The following is a 19,303-nucleotide window of genomic DNA, read 5'->3' as shown; positions in this document are numbered from 1 at the left end:
AATAAAAATATTCATGATTCTGAAGCTGAAAATACAAAAAAATATGAATATGCTTGCACTCTGTCATTGACTAGATATATTAAAAATAATGTAGGCTACTTTTTACTGGCAACATAAGACATTGGCATTATCAAGACCCAAAAATATTCCCCCATTGCATTATTATACATTATATAAAACATTATATAGTAGTTCAATGTAGAACTGACACTAAAACTCTATAAACTTTAAAAAAATATCCTTACACAGTAATTACCATTGGGTGAACTATACACAATAAATATTGTCATTAATGTTGTCCACGATACATACTGTTGCATTTTGTATTACGATATATTGTTACACCCCTAGTTACAACCCATATAAACATCTTTGTATTCTTTCATGCTAGAGTTGTACAAATGAGGGTACCGTCTAACCTCTTCGCACAATCTCTCATCTGCGTAGACCTCCATTGTTGCTGAAGCTTGCACGCATGCCAGTCTGTTCTGTTTCTTCAACTACCTTGTAAATCAACACCCCCAGGGCATGATGGCCACCTTGCGCATAAAGTAATTACTGCAAAAACAATTAAATGCGAATGTGCAACCTGTGTGTACAAAATACGCGTGGTTACAAAAATCTGACGGTGTGCGTTCAGTATGCGTGTACTATTCTGATGACAGAATTTGTATCATGCGCACTGTACTGTACGCTGACCCTCGCATACGTGTAAAAGTGATGTATACTTTGGCCTAAAACCACAGATGGGGTCCGACTAGAGCCTAAAGTGTGGAGCACACTGAAAGCTAAGCTGCCCGACACTCAAAAATGGCCCGATCATGCCTGACAGCTGACCGTCAGCTTGGTGTATCCTGGGCTTTATGCATGGTATTGCTAGGGGGCATGTACTTGTGGTTTATGTTACCGTTTTATATATATACTGTATATATACAAAAAAAAGTTTGTGTCAGCAAGTGTTTATTAATTGACAGTTCAGTGTGGAGTACCACAAGGCTCAGTACTAGGACCGTTGCTTTTCACTCTGTACATACTATCCTTGGGAGATATCATTAGGAAGCATGGCGTTTGTTTCATTGTTACGCTGATGATACTCAGCTCTATATTTCTTCGCTCCCTGACAAAACTTACCAATTCATAAAATTAACGGAATGCATAGCTGATATAAAAAAAATGGATGACTAGTAATTTCCTACTACTAAAACAGGAATTCTAATTATTGGACCAAAAACCACCCCCACCATAATAACCTAGAATACTGTCTAACACTTGGATGTTCTGTCAAGTCTTCATCGTCAGTTAGGAACCTGGGTGTGCTCTTTCCAAATCTTTCATCTGAAAGCCACATTTCTAGCATCTGTAAAACCGCATTCTACCATCTTAAAAATATATCTAAACTACGACATATGCTCTCAATGACAAATGCAGAACAGTTAGTTAATGCGCTCATGACCTCAAGGCTAGATTACTGTATCCATTAATTTTCCTATTATCACTGTGAAGCTGCTTTGAAACAATCTGTATTGTGAAAAGCGCTATATAAATGAAGATGACTTGACTTGACAGGCCAATGTCACTGGTTTGAATTAAGAAAAACAAGTGCGTCGTATGGTTATTGAGCGCTCGAGTACTCAATTTCTTCCGACAGAGCTGACTAGTGGTTGCTGTAGTTGACTGTCTGCAAGCCCAGCTTCAGACCCTCATGATTGCGTGGCAAGGTCAATAAGTCTCTTTTGAGATAATTTGACCCTCCTTGTGTGGCAAGGTCAGTACATCTCTTAAGAGATCATTTTATCTTTTTATGACAAGCCAGGGTTAGTTCTAGTTGTAGAATGTCATGTGGTGTGACTTTCCAAATATTTAATGATATTTATAAAAAAAATTTAAAAAAAGCCATGACATTTGTTAAAAATTATAATATGTTTTAAAACATTTTTGAAAGTAAAAATGAAGATGTATTCACTAAAATGTATGCCAGGTGTATAGGAAAACATGTTATTACTGGTACTTTTTACTTGGTGGTCACACCACATTTTTAGAGGATGGCCATTTATTACGTTAAACCTTTGGAGCGCAATGCTGAATCTACTACTGATTAACTTGTTATTTTTCCAGCAAATTCTTTTAATATACAGTACTTGTATAATCTAATTGAAACCCAGTGGGCTGAGATTACTGAAGCTTTCCCCCTGTGTTGTATTATTACAAAGTAGACATGCACTCAGAAAGCCATTGCCATCCACTACAGTAACATTGTTTCTGTTTGCGGTCAATTAAAAAAAGACCCTGGGGTTTTTTGGACCTCTAACACGAGAACACGAGAGTTAAAGCTTTAAAGTTGATGTACTAGAACCGCAACATCCTTCACAAAGCAAACTGTGAAGAATAAAACAACGAGAGGAAAAAAAAACTTGCACTGCATCACGGCCCTGTGAGCATCTCCGCGTGGAGCTCTAACAATTGATGAACAAAACACAAGGCAAAAGCCAGCCTGCTGAAGAACACACGTTTCTCCTCAACCAGCAAGATTAGCAGATCAAGTGAAGCTGGATCCAAGCGGCTCGGAGCTCTAGAGCGTCCCATAAGCATTACAGCAGCAGCCAGTTCACAAGCCCTATTATCACTCTGCCTTTATTTTTGCCTGAGCGATGTCACACACTAGAGCAGAGCGTCGTGAGCTTTTACACTGATTGGCAGATTGCAGAGGGACATAGACGGAGGTTTACAGCCTACACAGTGAAATCTGTCATTGTCTGATCTATCTGTGACGGCTGTCCGATGTCAGCATCATGACTCAAGCGTGTAATAGTCATTCAGCAGTGGACCGCACCATGTTCACACAGCAACAACATCTGGAGGTACTGCTTTAATCTCAGACAGTGGCCATGGTGAGATCAAAGTCTTTCTATTTAAAAGGAAAGATTTGATGTGCAGATTTTCATTGGACCACTGAAATATTTGTAGGGTAGTTAAGAAGCCCCCAAAGTGATTTTAATGGATGGATATTAAACAAGACAAATGTATGCGTTTCCCCAGCTGCCTGTAAGATTTACAGTATTTTCCCCTCTTTTAATTTCTTAAAGTACCTTGTGATGTAAGCAGTTTTCAGCCAGTGGCGCATGCCAAATACACCGGCACAGGAAACTTCCCTCTGACAGGTGCAAAATATTCAATATACTCAAACGAACATCATAATATGTCATTATGTATGGCAAGAATTCAGAATCAAACATGACAATAAACAAAGGAGAGAAATACAATTATATGCAAACAATTATTCCTACAGTGCAGCTGCTTCATGCCAATGTCATTATAACCACCTAATGTATTCTAGGCCATATCATTAACTCCAGCATTTTACCAGAACATCTCATTTGACACTGATGTCTCTGAAACCGTCTCGGCGTATGACATACCTGACTGAGTGTAATGCAATGTGGCATATATTTCTGCTTGAGAGAACACACCTGTCAGGAAAACATTTTCTCTTACGGAGCAGGTGCATCATAACAGTCCAAACACAAACCTAACACACAAGCTGAAGAGATCTGTTGTGACCTGGGGGAAAGATCAGCTAGACCACATCAAGCTGCCATCTCAGAGTAAAGCCAAAATCTCGAGAAAAACGAATCCCCGATTGACATCAAAGAGAGTGAGGAAAAAAAACAAACTCTGAATCGTGTAAGCCATTTCGGGTAGTACATAAATTGAGGGCATGGTGGTTAATTAGTTGCTCTTATATAAACTGTTTTCAAGCACCTTGGAATATTTGGAAATGTGTCTTGTGTGTTGGCTATCTAATTACTCTACGGATATCATCTAGATTTGTATAATTAATATTTGAACTTTTTTTTTTATTATTTTGCATTGCACTTAGTTGATAATCTACACTGTGCCTCATTTAAACATTTTAATGTAGTGTATGTTGAGATTAAACTATGCTTTTAAAAACATAACAGTAACAGGGTTATGAATTATAAAGGTCATTTAGCCATTACTGGCCTTTTGTTCAAGGTCATGACACTAGAAGGTGCTTATTATGATGATTTAAATCTTTTTATTATCTGTTGTTTACTGCACAAAATCATGCTAACAGGCTTGACTATTTAAGATTGTCCCATACTGACAAACCTAAGAAAATGTACAATAAAGTGATAAAAAAAAGAGGAAAAACTTGGGTGTCCTTGAAGAATTTTTATTTATGAAATTGTCCAATATGTTGTTAACAACTAGGCTACATTAGACAACTACTTTAAAAACGTTATAAATATAACACCAACGGGTTTTTCTAATATTTGTATTTTGTGTACATCTTCAATAAAGTTATAATGCCAGTAGCCTACTTATTTTTTGACACTGCACTGTCCAATAGTAATCTTAATGGAAAGTGCTCGAGCAGTGAACTGTTGCTATGGTTACCTCCTCACACAAACGCGATTTATTTTTGCGAGCCTACAATTAGCGCATTCTGACAACTTTTTGACCAATGAAACGTTGTTTGGAAAAAGTGTTGAAATACATATTTTAAGTTAAAAATAAAAATAAAAAACACCCTCACAGGGTGTTTTTATTGGGATATTTTGGTGGGGGTCAAGCATTATTAGGGGGCATTCAAGCCTTAATTAGCCTTTAAACGCACCGTAACTCACACCAATTAATGTATTTTTGAAACCAGTCAACAGATGCATGAAAGTCGTGTATAAGGTTTGTGCATCACAAATGTAAGTTGCATTACAGACCTACACGCGTTATAAAGTCTACAAATCATCAAATGATTAAGAGGAGCAGTTTTGCTGCTTAAATGAAACGCGTTACCTGAGTTTTGAGGGGTTCTCCGTGCTCAATGATGCTTATAAAAGGAATTTCCAAAAAAGAGGACATAAATTCCATTTGTACTATTTCCTCCTGAGTCTGAGGGAAGGCGAGCACAGCCGAGACCCCCTGGACCACTATATCCTGACACACACACCTGAAGAGCGACTCGGGGTCTCCGCTCGGGGCTTCCCGAGCCACCACGTCCAGGCTCAAGTTGTACGGAAGAAAGTTGTTGCCGCTTTCGGCGAGACCGTTGAGGGCGCGGTGGAGAGCCGCCCGCACCCGGACCGACTGACGGGGAGGCAGGAGGGCACCCAGGCGCACAGTGTGTCCTATCCGCGCTAGGATGTGGCAGGGCTGCGGGTGAGAATGAGCAGGCTGGACGAGCAGGGTATGGAGAAGGAATATTTGCGATCCCAAATAAAAGTATGCCAAGAATGTGTAGAAGATGAAATTCATCCTGCTTCACTCTCAAAGGTGGTGATGAGGCATTGTCAGAAGATAGCATTGCTCGCCTTGTTGTCTGGTCTTTTCTTTAAAGTCCTTTATTGTTTTTGTTTTATTTTTTGTGCAGGATGGTGTATGAGGAGTGATCTATGGAGTTACTGTGTGAATGTGATACTCTGCTCAGGAGAGGAGGGGGTTTCGCGAAAGGCGGAGATGTCATTGCGTTCACACCCAAAGAAGCGCTGGAGAGGCGTAATGGTATCATTAGGAGAACAGCGCGAGAGAGAACGACTCTATTATTAAAATCTCTTTTTGCCCAAAGTCATGCTTTTACTCTTAAGTCCTCGTGCTATTTGCGATTTTAGAGAGGCAGCTACATGACTTTTCCTAATATGAAACTGACCAAACACGATTTCAACTTAACTAAAGTCATTTTTCATTAAAAATATGGTAGGCTAATGTCTCTATGCCATGCCTTAAAGTAATAGTTCACCTAAAAAAATGTAATCATCATTATACTGAAAGTCTTCCCATCCACTGCAGCTCTGAAATGTCAGTATTTTCAAATGAATGGCTTCTCATGCAAGGTGTGATGTTAATTTAATTGGTTTGTTTGTCACACAAAACTCGTATGGATTTAGAAGAATTGGAAAATAGCCCATAACTTGTAATTTTATGGTGTTTTGTCCTTTTTGGAGCTTGTGGTCACTATTTGGTCACTGTTTCCTGTTGAAGCATAGAATATCTGTGTTAAGATTTCTCAAAACAAAAATGCTTGTAAATGACCTGGAACAAATAGTGTGTAAAAATAATGAATGATCAAAGCATTGGGTAAACTACACTGTTAGTCCTTACCGGGCTTTTTTACAGTAAAATACTGTTCCCCAATATTACAGCAAAACACTGGCTGTTTTACAGTTATTTACCCTGGAAATTACAGTAAGTTCTAACAGTGTAGTAAAAGTAACACTTTTAAAATTCTTATGTCCTAGTAGGTGCAACAATGCATTTTCACATGCTACATATAATTAACTCATGTAATTTTGCACATACATTACAACATTTAGTGGAAACTATCAAATAATCAAGTATACAGTTATAGAAGAAAAAAAACGAGATGGAAGGATGGGAGCGCTTAAATTAACATGAAGAAAAAATAACAGAAGAGAGAGATCACAGAAGGCAGGTGATAGTAAGTGGGTCACTGTTTTGGACCCATCAAAGATTCGATACGAGCCAGTCATGCGGTAAAATGGAATCTGATGAAAGTGGACTGAAGCCTCTGCCAATCATACACTATGTTATACGCTATTTAGAACGAGTAGCATGGAATGTGAGACTAATGCAGAATTCCCCTTAATTCTAATATTAAACACTAAAAGCTGAAGTCACTGTTCATATTTCTATGCTGGTTATTCCTTGGGTGTGGTGAATGAAATGTCAGAATACATATTTTGGATGCAAAGTAACAAAAAACTGAGTCAGCAAATATGCTCAATTGTTTGAAGCTGGACCCTTTTCATATTTCTGAGTTTGATGCGCTGAAGTAAACAATAGCAGGGTAAATACAGCTGGTATACAGATCATTTTCTCCAACAGCAAGGAAAAAAATCCACTATTAAGATTCTACAAGGAAAAATGATGAAATATGGAAATCGGTCATAGGAGAGGAAAGTGCAAATTTACTGTCACTCTCTCATCAGCTGTATTGAAACTGTACGTAAAGGCTGTTGAAGGTATGTAATCACTATGCAATGCAGTTAATACTTGTCAGCACTATGGAATGCCACAATTAGCATATTGCATTTCTCACAGAACATTAAAATAAGACTGCTGATTCATTCATTCAGCAAACATAAAACATATATCACACCCTCATAACTGAAGAGATAAATTCATAATAATAAGATTTTGATTTAAAAAAAACAAAATCCTTATCCTACTTCAGTCAATAAGAAAGCATAAAACATTATATGAGAACAAATATAAAAGAGGATAGCTTAGCTTTAAATTTCCACATATCATAACCACAGCATCTTTGAGAAGAACTACATCTACAGGCAAAACGAAAAGCATTGGTTGAACAAAACTTGAGCTTCAAGAACACAAGAAACTCCTGGAAAGTGGTAATGCACAAACTCATAGCTATTACAGCTTTTTTTTTTTTTTTTCAATAAGGCTTCCCTGAAGTATATAATTGGGTTGGTGTGCAACATCACCCAGCTTGCACGAACACTCAGCCTCATTAGGAACCCCTCAGTCACAGCTGTCAGCTGAACCTTTTTCTGTAGTACAACTACCCCAGCCAATTTCCTCGAGACCATATATTGATCAGTGTGCATGATCAACTGATCTGAGCTTCCCTCTGGAGCTCTGTTTACGGGTAATACACGGCAGAGGGGTATCCTTGTCTCTAAAGGTGTTCTGATAATTGGTGAACATCCAGTGTCCTTTCAATGGTGCTGTGTGTTTTAGCAGCAGAGGAAATTAGGGGTGAGATTAGCAGGGAGGCTGTGCTGTGATACAAAAGCCAACACAGGACAACACCAATTAAATGAAAGACTTTATCTCTCCAAGATGGAAAAAAAAGAGCCAGAGAAAAAATGCAGAATTTGTCATTGTTTAAATCATGTCTGCACCTAACAGATAACTCCCTGGCTGTGGAGTGCCCTTGTTCATTGTCAATTCCACAAACATTTGATGCTCAGCAGAGAACATAAGCAGTCTCAAGAGGCACAGGAGGGTGTGTTAATTCCTAAAAGAATGAGTGTTATGAATGACCTGTAATAATGTAACTTTTAGAAGGTGACACAAGAGTGCAGATGAAAAAAAAAAAAAAAAAAAAAACAATAAAAAGGAAAATCTTTTATTTTAAAAATGTCAAGTACTTAGAATTGTACTCTTTGTATTCATTTTGGTTTCAAATTTTTTGAAAAACGTTTACTCTTTAAAAAAAGCCTAAACTGAATGACCATCAAGTAAAAAGTAACAATACATTTTCCTTACTGTATATACATTTTTTTATATACAGGCCTATTATACCCCTTTTCACAAGATGTAATATTAGTCTGGTTTCCCCAGAATGTGTCTGTGAAGTTTCAGCTCAAAATACCCCACAGATCATTTAATATATATAGCTTGTCAATTTTGCCACTATTTGGGTGTGAGCAAAAACAAAATTTTTGTGTGTGTCTCTTTAAATGCAAATGAGCTGCTGCTCCTGGGCACTTTCCAAAAGAGGGTGGAGCTTTAACAGCTTGTGCTTTGGTTGCTCAACAACAACAAAGCTGGAGAATCTCACGCAGCCAAAATGTTTCTGAATGGTTACTGGATAAATTTATGTAGTTGCTGTGGAGTTGATTCAACTCATTGACTAGCATGTTCCATCATGTTAATCTTTTGTGCAAATCCAGCATTGAATTGACCCTCGTTTGTGAAGCAGTCCGGCGTAAAATGATAGCATGGCGACAACACTCACCCCCTTTGTTGTCTGCCTTGTTGGCAAAGGCTATTTACACTAACTCCACCCACCAATACCACCAATGGTAGTAAATGTCTAGCAAACAGTCTAAAAAATGAAAGGTTAAATTTAGGTTCTTCCACAAAGAACCTTTAACATGCATGGAACTTTTCCACTTCATGAAAGGTTCTTTATAGTGAAAAGAGGTTCTTTAGATTATTATAAAAATGTTTTAAAAAAATTAATGAATGATTTTTTAAAGGGAACCCCGGGTATGAAGACTTAAATGGCGTAATATATGTAAATGATGTCTCTTACTGAAATATGTAGTAGAAAACCCATGAAAGATTTACATTATTTAAAAAATCCATGACATGTTTGGACAGTGGGCAACAGCATTTTGTTTAGGTGCACAGTGCATTCTACGTCAATGACGTCAAATGGTTGTACTCAACACAACTCAGAATATAATATATGATACCACATTTTGCAGCTTTTGGTTGTAATTTTCAGTCGATGGACAACAAGAGAAGCGATGCAAGTCTTCACTGCTTTACCAGCGATAAGAGGAGAAAAGAATGGGAAGTTGTGAAGAATATGGATGAATAAAACTTCCTAAAGACTCGCTCTTACTCTTATAAGAGTAAGATGTTTTTTAAATAACGTAAATCTTTTATGGGTTTTCTACTAGGGATGTGCAACGATAAATCGCGATTAATCGTTTGCAAAATAAAAGTCTGTGTTTACGTAATATATATGTGTGTTCTGTGTATAATAATTATGTATATATAAATACACACACATACATGTATAAATTTAAAGGTGCCCTAGAATTAAAAATGGAATTTATATTGGCATAGTTAAATAACAAGAGTTCAGTACATGGAAAAGACATACACTGAGTTTCAAACTCCATTGTTTCCTCCTTCTTATATAAATCTCATTTGTTTAAAAGACCTCCGAAGAACAGGCGAATCTCAACATAACACCGACTGTTACGTAACAGTCGGGGTGTACGCCCCCAATATTTGCATATGCCAGCCCATGATCGAGGCATTACACAAGGGCAGACAGTATTAACGTCTGTGTCTGTGCACAGCTGAATCCTCAGACTAGGTAAGCAAGCAAGAACAATAGTGAAAAATGGCAGATGGAGCGATAATAACTGACATGATTCATGATAACATGATATTTTTAGTGATATTTGTGAATTGTCTTTCTAAATGTTTCGTTAGCATGTTGCTAATGTACTGTTAAATGTGGTTAAAGTTACCATCGTTTCTTACTGTATTCACGGAGACAAGAGCCGTCACTATTTTCATTATTAAACACTTGCAGTCTGTATAATTCATAAACACAACTTCATTCTTTATAAATCTCTCCAACAGTGTGTAATGTTAGCCTGTTAGACACGGAGCATACTATCAAACTCATTCATAATCAAATGTAAACATCCAAATAAATACAATACTCACATGATCCGATGTATGCATGCAGCATGCATGACGAACATCTTGTAAAGATCCATTTTAAGGGTTATATTAGCTGTGTGAACTGTGTTTATGCTGTTTAAGGCAAGCGCGAGCTCCGGGGGCGGGGGAGCACGAGAATTAAAGGGGCCGCAACCTATATATTGGTGCATAGTTAATGATGCCCCAAAATAAGGCAGTTAAAAAAAATGAATTAAAAAAAATCTATGAGGTATTTTGAGCTGAAACTTCACAGACACATTCAGGGTACACCTTAGACTTATATTACATCTTTTAAAAAGAAGTTCTAGGGCACCTTTAAGAAATATACGCGTGTTTAAATAAATATATATTTATATATATTTTATATTACATATAAATATAAATATATTATATATAAATCTAACATTTTTCTTAAATATATACATGTATGTGTCTATATTTATATATACATAATTATTATACACAGAACACACACGTATATTAAGTAAACACAGACTTTTATTTTGCAAACGATTAATCACGATTAATCGTTGCACATCCCTATTTTCTACTACATATTTTAGTAAGAGACATCATTTACGATATATTAAGCCATACAAGTCTTAATACCCGCGGTTCCCTTTAAGAACTGTTAACTGAAAAGTTCTTTTGGGAAAAACCAAAATGCCAATATTCAATGGCATTGCTGCAAAAACATTTTTATTTGAAAGTCAGTATCACTGTAAAATCATCAACTGGTGACAGAAATAAATTACCAGAATCTAAAGGTTGGATGTTTAGTCACTTTTAGAAGTCATACCCTTCTGTCTTACCCTTCTGTTTTCTGTCAGAGAATCGTGACAATGCAATAAGGCGGTCAGCTTTTAAATGTCATGGTGCCGTTTCAACATTCCTGAGACGTCCGCGGTTCCACATGAGCGTGAAATGTAACAGGGTATGAAGGAGGGTGCTTTGTACACTCTTCAAGCCAGGTGACTAAAGCAAGGAGAATAACAAATCTTCAAAGCTTATGAAAAGAAAGTGGATTTTCCACAAATGCCATAGTGTGTAAATTACCCGAGCTGTTTTTGGGGATGACAGATGTAGATGATGGTTTTTAAATAAGTTGACAGGGAAATACCCTTTTTATCACTTAGAGTGCAGTGAGTTTGTCAGCATCACTGGTCGGCCTATCAAACTGAGAAATGTCAAGGTCAATTTATCATTCATAATGTACAGTATGAATGATTCAAAAACAGTAAGGGATTTCACTATTGTCATATACCTCTGCAAGAAGAAAACACATTGCTTGTGCTGAGTCGCCTATGCCAGTTGCTCGCAGCCTATTCATTATCCTCTCAGATAACAGTGAATGTTTCTTTCTCTCTTTCGCTCTCTGTTTGAAAACTCTCATTCACTGTGCATCTGTCAGATTCTTCCATCCTTTATAAACAACCTGTCAGATGGTTAAACCACCTCAGGTATTTAAGAGCCTTGAGAATTTCGCAAGCAATCATGAATATGCTATAACCTACAAGCTGAGTTATTCAGTATCAGCATATGGTTTGCTTCTGAAAATGCCCTGAAATATATTCAGAGAACTAAAAATACATTACAAAATATCAAAACAAATGGGATTATTGGAAACAAAGACAGATATTTAACAAATACATGTGGTTGTCAAACGCAGTGCTTGGTAGTAACTGATTATATGTAATCTGGATTACATAATCAGATTCCAAAAAAATTAAGTACTTGTAATAATTAGATTATTTTACATATTAGTATAATGGTAATCAGACTACAGTTACTTTTTAATTGATTACATATTACTCTCACAATGGCAGTAAATTATTCATAATTCATTGATTCTCCCTAATACTTTTTTTTATTTTTTTTTATCTTTTTAACAAGTTTGTTTTAACATGTAATCTTTAAGGTATTAGGTTAACTTATTTGGCTTTCTGCCCACTGATGATGGGCTTGATGAAGCAGATTCAGTGAGGGAGATTCAGTAGCTCTGCTTCAACTGTGTGATAAAATTTCTGACATGTCAGAAATTCATCCAACCATCCGACTGCCAATTGGAAAATTACTTACACACAATTTCTGAAATTATGGCTCATTTTCTTAAAACTCTATACCACAATCCACCCACACAACATGCAAAATGTCACACATTTCAATTGCAAACACTTTATTTAAAGCTGCAGTCCGTAACTTTTTTTTGGTTAAAAATGATTCAAAATCAAATTTTGAGCAAGTACATAACCAGCCAGTGTTCAAAACTATCTCCTTACCTTAGTCTGATTTACCACGGTAAGCTTGTAATAATGTTTTCTAATCCGGATGGTACTGGTGGGTTTCCAAGGGAAATTCAAGTATGCGGTGGATCATAGACTTTTCTCACAGCAGCTGCAATAAATAAACTTATCATTTTGATGGTGAATTGTAATCCAGAAAGGTCCAAATGACAATGATCAGTGACAACTGGGGATTCACCCGTAGTCAAAAGCAAAAGACTTCAGACTGCGGAGTGGCTACAAAAATTTAAATCTACAGGTAACGCTAATACACACGAAATACAGTCACACAATGCTGATGTTGTTAACATTAACAATTTGAGAACAAAGTATAACAAAAATAATAATTTGCACAGTTTGACGTGATCTGAACTAAGCAATTGTTAGATTTAATCACCATTGGCAGCGCGATTTATTGCTTTTATTCTCATTTGGTCAAAACAAAAGTGGCAGACATGTTACTTATTTTTTCAGATGACATTTTCTGGTGAAAAATTCTTATTTTAGTCATACTTCCAAGATGCAGAATCTGTGATTCTGAAGTACAGTATCCATACCAGTGTGGTGACTGACAGCAAACATTAGATTCATCCGCGCTGAGGAACCATGCCGATGCACAACCCACGTAAAGATGATAATTCCACAAATAACTGCAATTGCTCAACAATTGCTTCTAAAAAAATGTGTTTTCGCATTACTCTATACACAAACCATCAAATGATTAGCCATATACACATCGAAAAACACACAGAAGTAAAAAATAAAAAAATGTAAAACATTATCTTCTGTCATTTGCATGTTCAGTGTGCAGTGGTGTACAGGAGTTTGTCACACATACATGTATGTGCACAAATACACTGTACATATAGTATGTATGCACAATTGTTGAACTTTACAGTTATTGAACTGAACTGAATAAACACTTAACTGAGCTGTATAGCCTAATGACACTATTGGCTTGTTAGAGCTGCATTACAGCAGAATATGAAGATGTTGATATTGTGAAGCTGCTTTGAAAGCGTTTGTATTGTATAACGCACTATATAAATAAAGGTGACTTGACATGCATATTCTATATATATACACAGCAAAATCTCCAGAGTTAAATCAACTCTGCTCAGAGTACATATGGTCCCTCTCTAAATAGTGTTAAAATAACACTAAAGCAGAGTTAAAGTTAATGAGATAATTAAGCAATTAATTAAGTAATGATTGCACATTAGTGATGAACACCTGCTGTTAACAAGCAGAATCACTGAGGAAATAAGAAAAAACACAAGAACGACAAGTGTCTTAAGTCACAGCCTTATTAATTACTTAATTATCTCATTAACTTTAACTCTGCTTCAGTGTTACTTTAACACTATTTAGAGAGGGACCATATGTACTTCTGAGCAGAGTTGATTTAACTCTGGGAATTTTGCTGTGTAATTACGAAATCAACAGAAATGCAATGGTGAAAAATGTGTTTCTCAAAACATTGAGTTTTAATTTCTAAGTGATCAAATTAGGTATATTTACACTATAAACAGCAATCCATGAGGGTAAAAATAATTCCTTTCTTTCTCAAAACTCTGAGTTTTTATTTCAAAGTGATCAACTTGATATGTGTTTTCAGACATGATCATTGGGTGTAGGTAATTCGGAAATGATTGTGGCATTTAAATGGAAATGTTTCCCACTTGATCTGAAGATTAAATACTGCAATTATTCCACAAAATTGTCAATTTCATGAAGACTTTAATGGATTCTTTCACATCATTCAAGAAGAAAAAGTGTGATGCAAAAAAGTTATACTGTGGCTTTGTTTAGATCTCCCTTCATTAGTGTCAGCCTATTGTCTTAAATGTGAGTTACTCAATATTAACTCCTTGTTTATTCAACATCAGCAATGGTGCTGTTATAGGAATAACAGAAACGTCCGATTATGTACTGGTTCTAATCATAATTGTACTGGGGTATGTATATTTTTTGCTGATATTTATGAACAACACCACTTTTGCTTGTGATGCTGCTTAAATATGTCACATATTACAATCCTCCAGAGTTGTTTACTATAGTCATGTCCAATTTTATTGTAATCCATCTCGAATGTGTCTTTTCATGATCAGAACTCTAATATCTCCTTACTGTTGAGGTAATTTCAGAAAAGTCCCCTTGTTTGTGTTGATGTAGTAGCTCATTTATAAGTTCACTGTGCTTGCTCCCTTCGGCCGTTTATTAAAAAGCAACAGTGAGGAACAATATTTTTCGTCCTTTGGGCATACGCTTCATTTAGTCACCAAAACCTTTTACCCTTAAAACATACAGCTCCCCCCTCTCACTCTTTTGTTTCCATCAAATCACCTAAAAATCGGACTTCTGTTCTCAGTGAAACTGGACCAGGGCCAGATGTGCTTGAGGCAGATCTCGGTAATGCGAACTTGTTGCCAAGTCTTTCCTCCCTAATTCTCTGCTTCATTACATGGGAGACTAACAAGACAAAAAAACCACAAGACCAAAAAGGTCTAGACACCTGGACGCACGTGACTGCGGTGAGACCCTGCGGAGATAAAGGGTGAACCCAAAATAATGAGCCACGTGGGAAACAAAGTTAGCACAAGACCAGCCTCTGAAATATCAATGCAGTTGTTACAAAAAGTGAAAAATCATTTTTTATTCAAAGCATTTGTCTTCTTCATTAATACTGGTTCAGCCTTTAGACTCACTTTTTCAGGGTAAATCTGAGAAATCTAATCAAAATTTTACGTTGGGATATCATTTTCTTTGCCTCCATTTTAGTCTCTCTCTACTTTCATCTTCCTTTTTATATTACACTATGGCACACTTATTTTTCATTTCTCTGATTCATTCTGTTTATCTTTGCAGGAAAGACTTCAGTTGAAGTTCAGAAACAATATTCAAATATATGCAGTCTATCATTTGGTTATGATAACAGGTACAGTATTTCTGTAATTTAATTCAGAATGGCTCATGCAGGAATGCACCATTCCAGCTACTACAAGAATAGAAAAACATATCACATGACCCATAAAATATTAATCTTCAGAAATGTTTATCCAAATGTCAATGTGGTCTTCATGAAATATCATGAAATTGGAACTTCAATCAGCAAGTAGGCTACACTTAAAACATTCCCAGTCAAAAGACTGATTCTTGCAAGACATATTCCTCTCACTTTCTGTGCTTTGACATGCATTAAAAAAGATAAATCTGATCAGCAACAAAACCACATTCACTGTCACTTCAGTGGCCTCTGTAAATGTCAGAGTAAGGATTCAGTCTGTAGAATTCCTGTCACAGTCAGGCCACGCAGTATGAAATTGAACCAAAGTGAAGTAGAACAGGTGGATTTGTTACTTTTGTGTGAGCTCTAGAGAATTCTGGATTAACCCCTTTATTATATATTTGCACACCACTGCTTTGCCTATCCAACTGAATGGCATAGTAAACTTACCATGCATTGAAATTCCTCCAGTGTACACACTGTGGGAGAACACTACACTTCAATTCATACACTTCAAAGTATTTTAAATATATTTTATTCTATTAATTTATTTTAATATATTCATTAAATATATTTAATAAATATATAATTTATTCTTGTGATGGCAAAGCTGAATTTTCAGTCACATGTCCCTTTAGAAATCATTGTAATATGCTGATTTGACACTCAAGAAACATTTCTCATTATTAGCAATGTTGACAAAAAAGGTTGTGCTGCTTAATATTTTTGTGGAAATATTTTAATATTTTAATATTTTTTTTTTTTTTAGGATTTTTTGGGATTTGTTGTATATATTCACTGACAGCAAGGAGAGATTGCTGAGGTATGCATTGAATACCTGAATAAAAGAGACCAGGTTTTTATTTGCTATTTGATGGTATCTGTGAGTTTACGGCTCTTCAAAAGCTTTTAGTTTTAACAACAAGAGTCTCAGATGCATCATGAGACCATTAGCCAAGCCTCATGGGTAATTTGTTCCTCACCAGGCTATGCATAATCCACTTTATGTATACCCTTACAAATGCCAAAAAAAGATCAGAGTCTGATGGGACAGTATGTTGGTGCTCCTCTGGTGCTGACTTTATTTCGTACTCTTAAAGAAAAAAAAATAATTGTATGCATCCTAATGAATATTCACCATAACCAATAAACATTAATGAGTACCTCCACTTATTGGTAAATGAAAAGCAAAAGAGGGCCAGTGGCAGGGTCTCTCTTACTAAACACCCTTCATAAGCACCCTTTATCCTCTGCCGTTAACCCATCCAAGTCAGTGCACACACATTAGGAGCAGTGAATAGTGGACACACACAACATAAACACACCCTGAGCAGTCGGCAGCCATTTTGATGGAGCATCCAAGGAGCGTACTCAAGGCTTGCTCAAGGGCACCTCAGTCATTTCTTGCCAGTATAGAGGGTATGCATGTGACGTCACTGTTGGCCGTTGTGACTGCGGTTACGCCCACTGAGTGGCAAAAAGACTGAGTGGCAGCATTGGTTTTCAGAGTGAATGCCGTGAAAAACATACAAAACACATCCAAAATGGGAAAGAGCTTTGCGATTGCCTGTACAAATAGATTGGACAAGAAATCTGAAGTATATTTTTACAGACTGCCAAAAGCTACAGAAAAGAGAAGCAAATGGATCGCTGCAATTCACAGAAGTAACTGGACTCCAGGCAGAGAAACATGGATTTGCAGTTATTTTGTGTCAATCAGACACATCTAAATGTCAGGAAACACAATTCCTGGCTGCTTGTCAATATCAATGGATTAGGTTTCTTTTGAAAAGTTGTAAGGGACACTATCGAGTCCAACCTTTAGTGTAATAGTTTATTTTAAATGTTTTCGCAGTTTCCCCTATGAAATCCATTCACGCAACAGGCTCTTTTGCCACTCAGAACGTGTTCTAGCGGGAAAGGGATGTCAATGCATACCCTCTATTGAGAATCAAACCCACAACTTTTGGGTTACCAGTCTGACACTCTAACCATTAGGCAACAATTAAATCTTTTAAATCTGCTTTGAATCAAATGTTACAATGTTATGATTCATTTTGGAGCTGGTTGGTTTGGTTCAAGACTTTAAAGGGGCTCTATGCAGGAATGACACCCAGTGTTCAAAATAGGTACTGCAGTCCAAATTAAAAATATTGTTAGGCCCGCCCCCTCGTTCAAAGACATGGTTGCCAGCTACAATAGAGAGCGCAATTCACAGTGAAAGCTTTGGAGACTTACACACTGTAACCTGATGAGTTGATTTATCTGTTTTAATATGCTGTTGTTCATAGAGATTTTTAGATGGATTCAGAGGCTTTTAGGTCAAGTAAAATCTGTGATTCTCTGACCCAGTTTGTTTGTTGGTTTCCATGGTTGCAATACACGGTGTTTTCCACCAACTGGCAACCTGTGATGTAGAAATACTATTGGATAAACTGGCAGCACACGGTTTCACACAGACCAAAACAAAGACAGACGTTCCGCCATGGAACGCACATTTTCAAAGTAGAATATCTGGCTGTAGCATTATTTTTCTGAGAAACAAGTAAATATCTGCAAACATATTGGGGTATTTTTATGCTTTATTAAAGCTGCTGTAGGGAGTTTTTAGAAAACGTTGACTTAGCCTGAAAATTTGAACAAGCACAACTCACAGGTCACTCCCCCTTGCTCTCTGCTGCGCTACAGCCCTCCCTCCACAGCTTCTCCCCCATCACAGCGGAGCCTGCCGTGAACTTTATATGCTGCGTCTCTACCAACTTGCCTCTAATTTTCAATTGTCCTTATGTTTGTACAATGAATCATACATCATAATCCTTCAGACCAAACATCTAATAACACACCATGAATACCGCTGAGGCAGAACCGACATAGTGAACTTATATAGACTTTCACAATAATATTCATACCGATCTGAGGATGAGTCGCCAACAATACTGGAAAGGGCAGGCCAGTTTTGAAATTATCTTAGTTGTGTAGTTCTTAAAAAATTAAACAAATCAAGCAGGGATACTTACTTGTCAAGCAGAAATGTGGCTAATTCTGCATCGGTTTTTAATCCTTTCAGGACACGTAGCTCCCTCCACCTCAGAAAAGCCGCTCCGATATTTACCCTCGTTTTATTTCGGGCTCTATCTAATTCTTTCTTTTTGGCTTTTTTATCATCGTCATCGTCTTTTTCCGTTTACCCGTCTTTATTTTATGAGCAGGTGCCACTCGAGGAATTGGCAGTTTGGATTGTTTGTCCGCCATAAGCAAAGCTGCGGCACACCGGTAATCTTGAATTTGAACACCTGTACGCGCTGGCGCTGTGCATGAGAGGGGTGAGATCAGCGCGCACACGCGCTTGATTGACACTGCTAAGACACTCCTCCTGGCTCTGATTGGTTGTTTCTTACCGGGAGCGGTGTATTTCTGCAAATGGCCATAGGACCACTGGGAGGAGCCAGAGGAGCTTGATTTTTTCACAGATTATCTGTCTCATATTCTACTGTCAGGACATAATGACAGATTTAACAAATATGTAAAAAATACATTTTTACAAAAGTTACCTACTGCAGCTTTAAAGTGAAAATCTTACATAGAGCCCCTTTAAACTTATTTGAAGAAAAACCAGACTGTCCTCCAAAAAAAAAAAAAAAAAAAAACCCAAAAAACTACCCTATAGGTCATTTTTCAAGCACCTTATTACAACCTATATTTACGTTTTAAAGTCATGCGCCCTCTATAGCTGGCGTAAAAATAATGTGTTACGTCTGTCGTCATGAAATGACGTAGGCGACTGTCGTTACCAATCAAAATGCGTGTTTATTTAAATGCA

General features: G+C 36.9%; 2 protein-coding genes and 1 long non-coding RNA gene across 3 annotated transcripts in view; 1 reads left to right on the top strand and 2 right to left on the bottom strand.

Annotated features, from left to right (window-relative positions):
- grin3bb (glutamate receptor, ionotropic, N-methyl-D-aspartate 3Bb) overlaps positions 1-5,394 on the bottom strand; it is a 104,302-nt gene extending 98,908 nt beyond the window's left edge. Inside the window, exon 1 of the mRNA XM_048172259.1 lies at positions 4,816-5,394. Coding sequence (XP_048028216.1) covers positions 4,816-5,274 — 459 coding nt within the window. The 5' untranslated portion in view covers positions 5,275-5,394. The remainder of the gene's footprint in view (positions 1-4,815) is intronic.
- The window catches only part of magi1b (membrane associated guanylate kinase, WW and PDZ domain containing 1b), a 1,153,738-nt gene that overhangs the window by 581,187 nt on the left and 553,248 nt on the right, over positions 1-19,303 (bottom strand).
- On the top strand, positions 5,163-5,583 carry LOC125256361. The gene is made up of 2 exons (XR_007182099.1): positions 5,163-5,292; positions 5,390-5,583. It is a non-coding gene; the product is annotated as an uncharacterized LOC125256361 (long non-coding RNA).

This window comes from Megalobrama amblycephala, linkage group LG21 (genome assembly GCF_018812025.1).
Source record: "Megalobrama amblycephala isolate DHTTF-2021 linkage group LG21, ASM1881202v1, whole genome shotgun sequence".
Lineage (NCBI taxonomy): Eukaryota > Metazoa > Chordata > Actinopteri > Cypriniformes > Xenocyprididae > Megalobrama > Megalobrama amblycephala.
The sequence above is the reverse complement of the archived record's forward strand: the minus strand, read 5'-3'. Positions and strand labels throughout refer to the sequence as shown.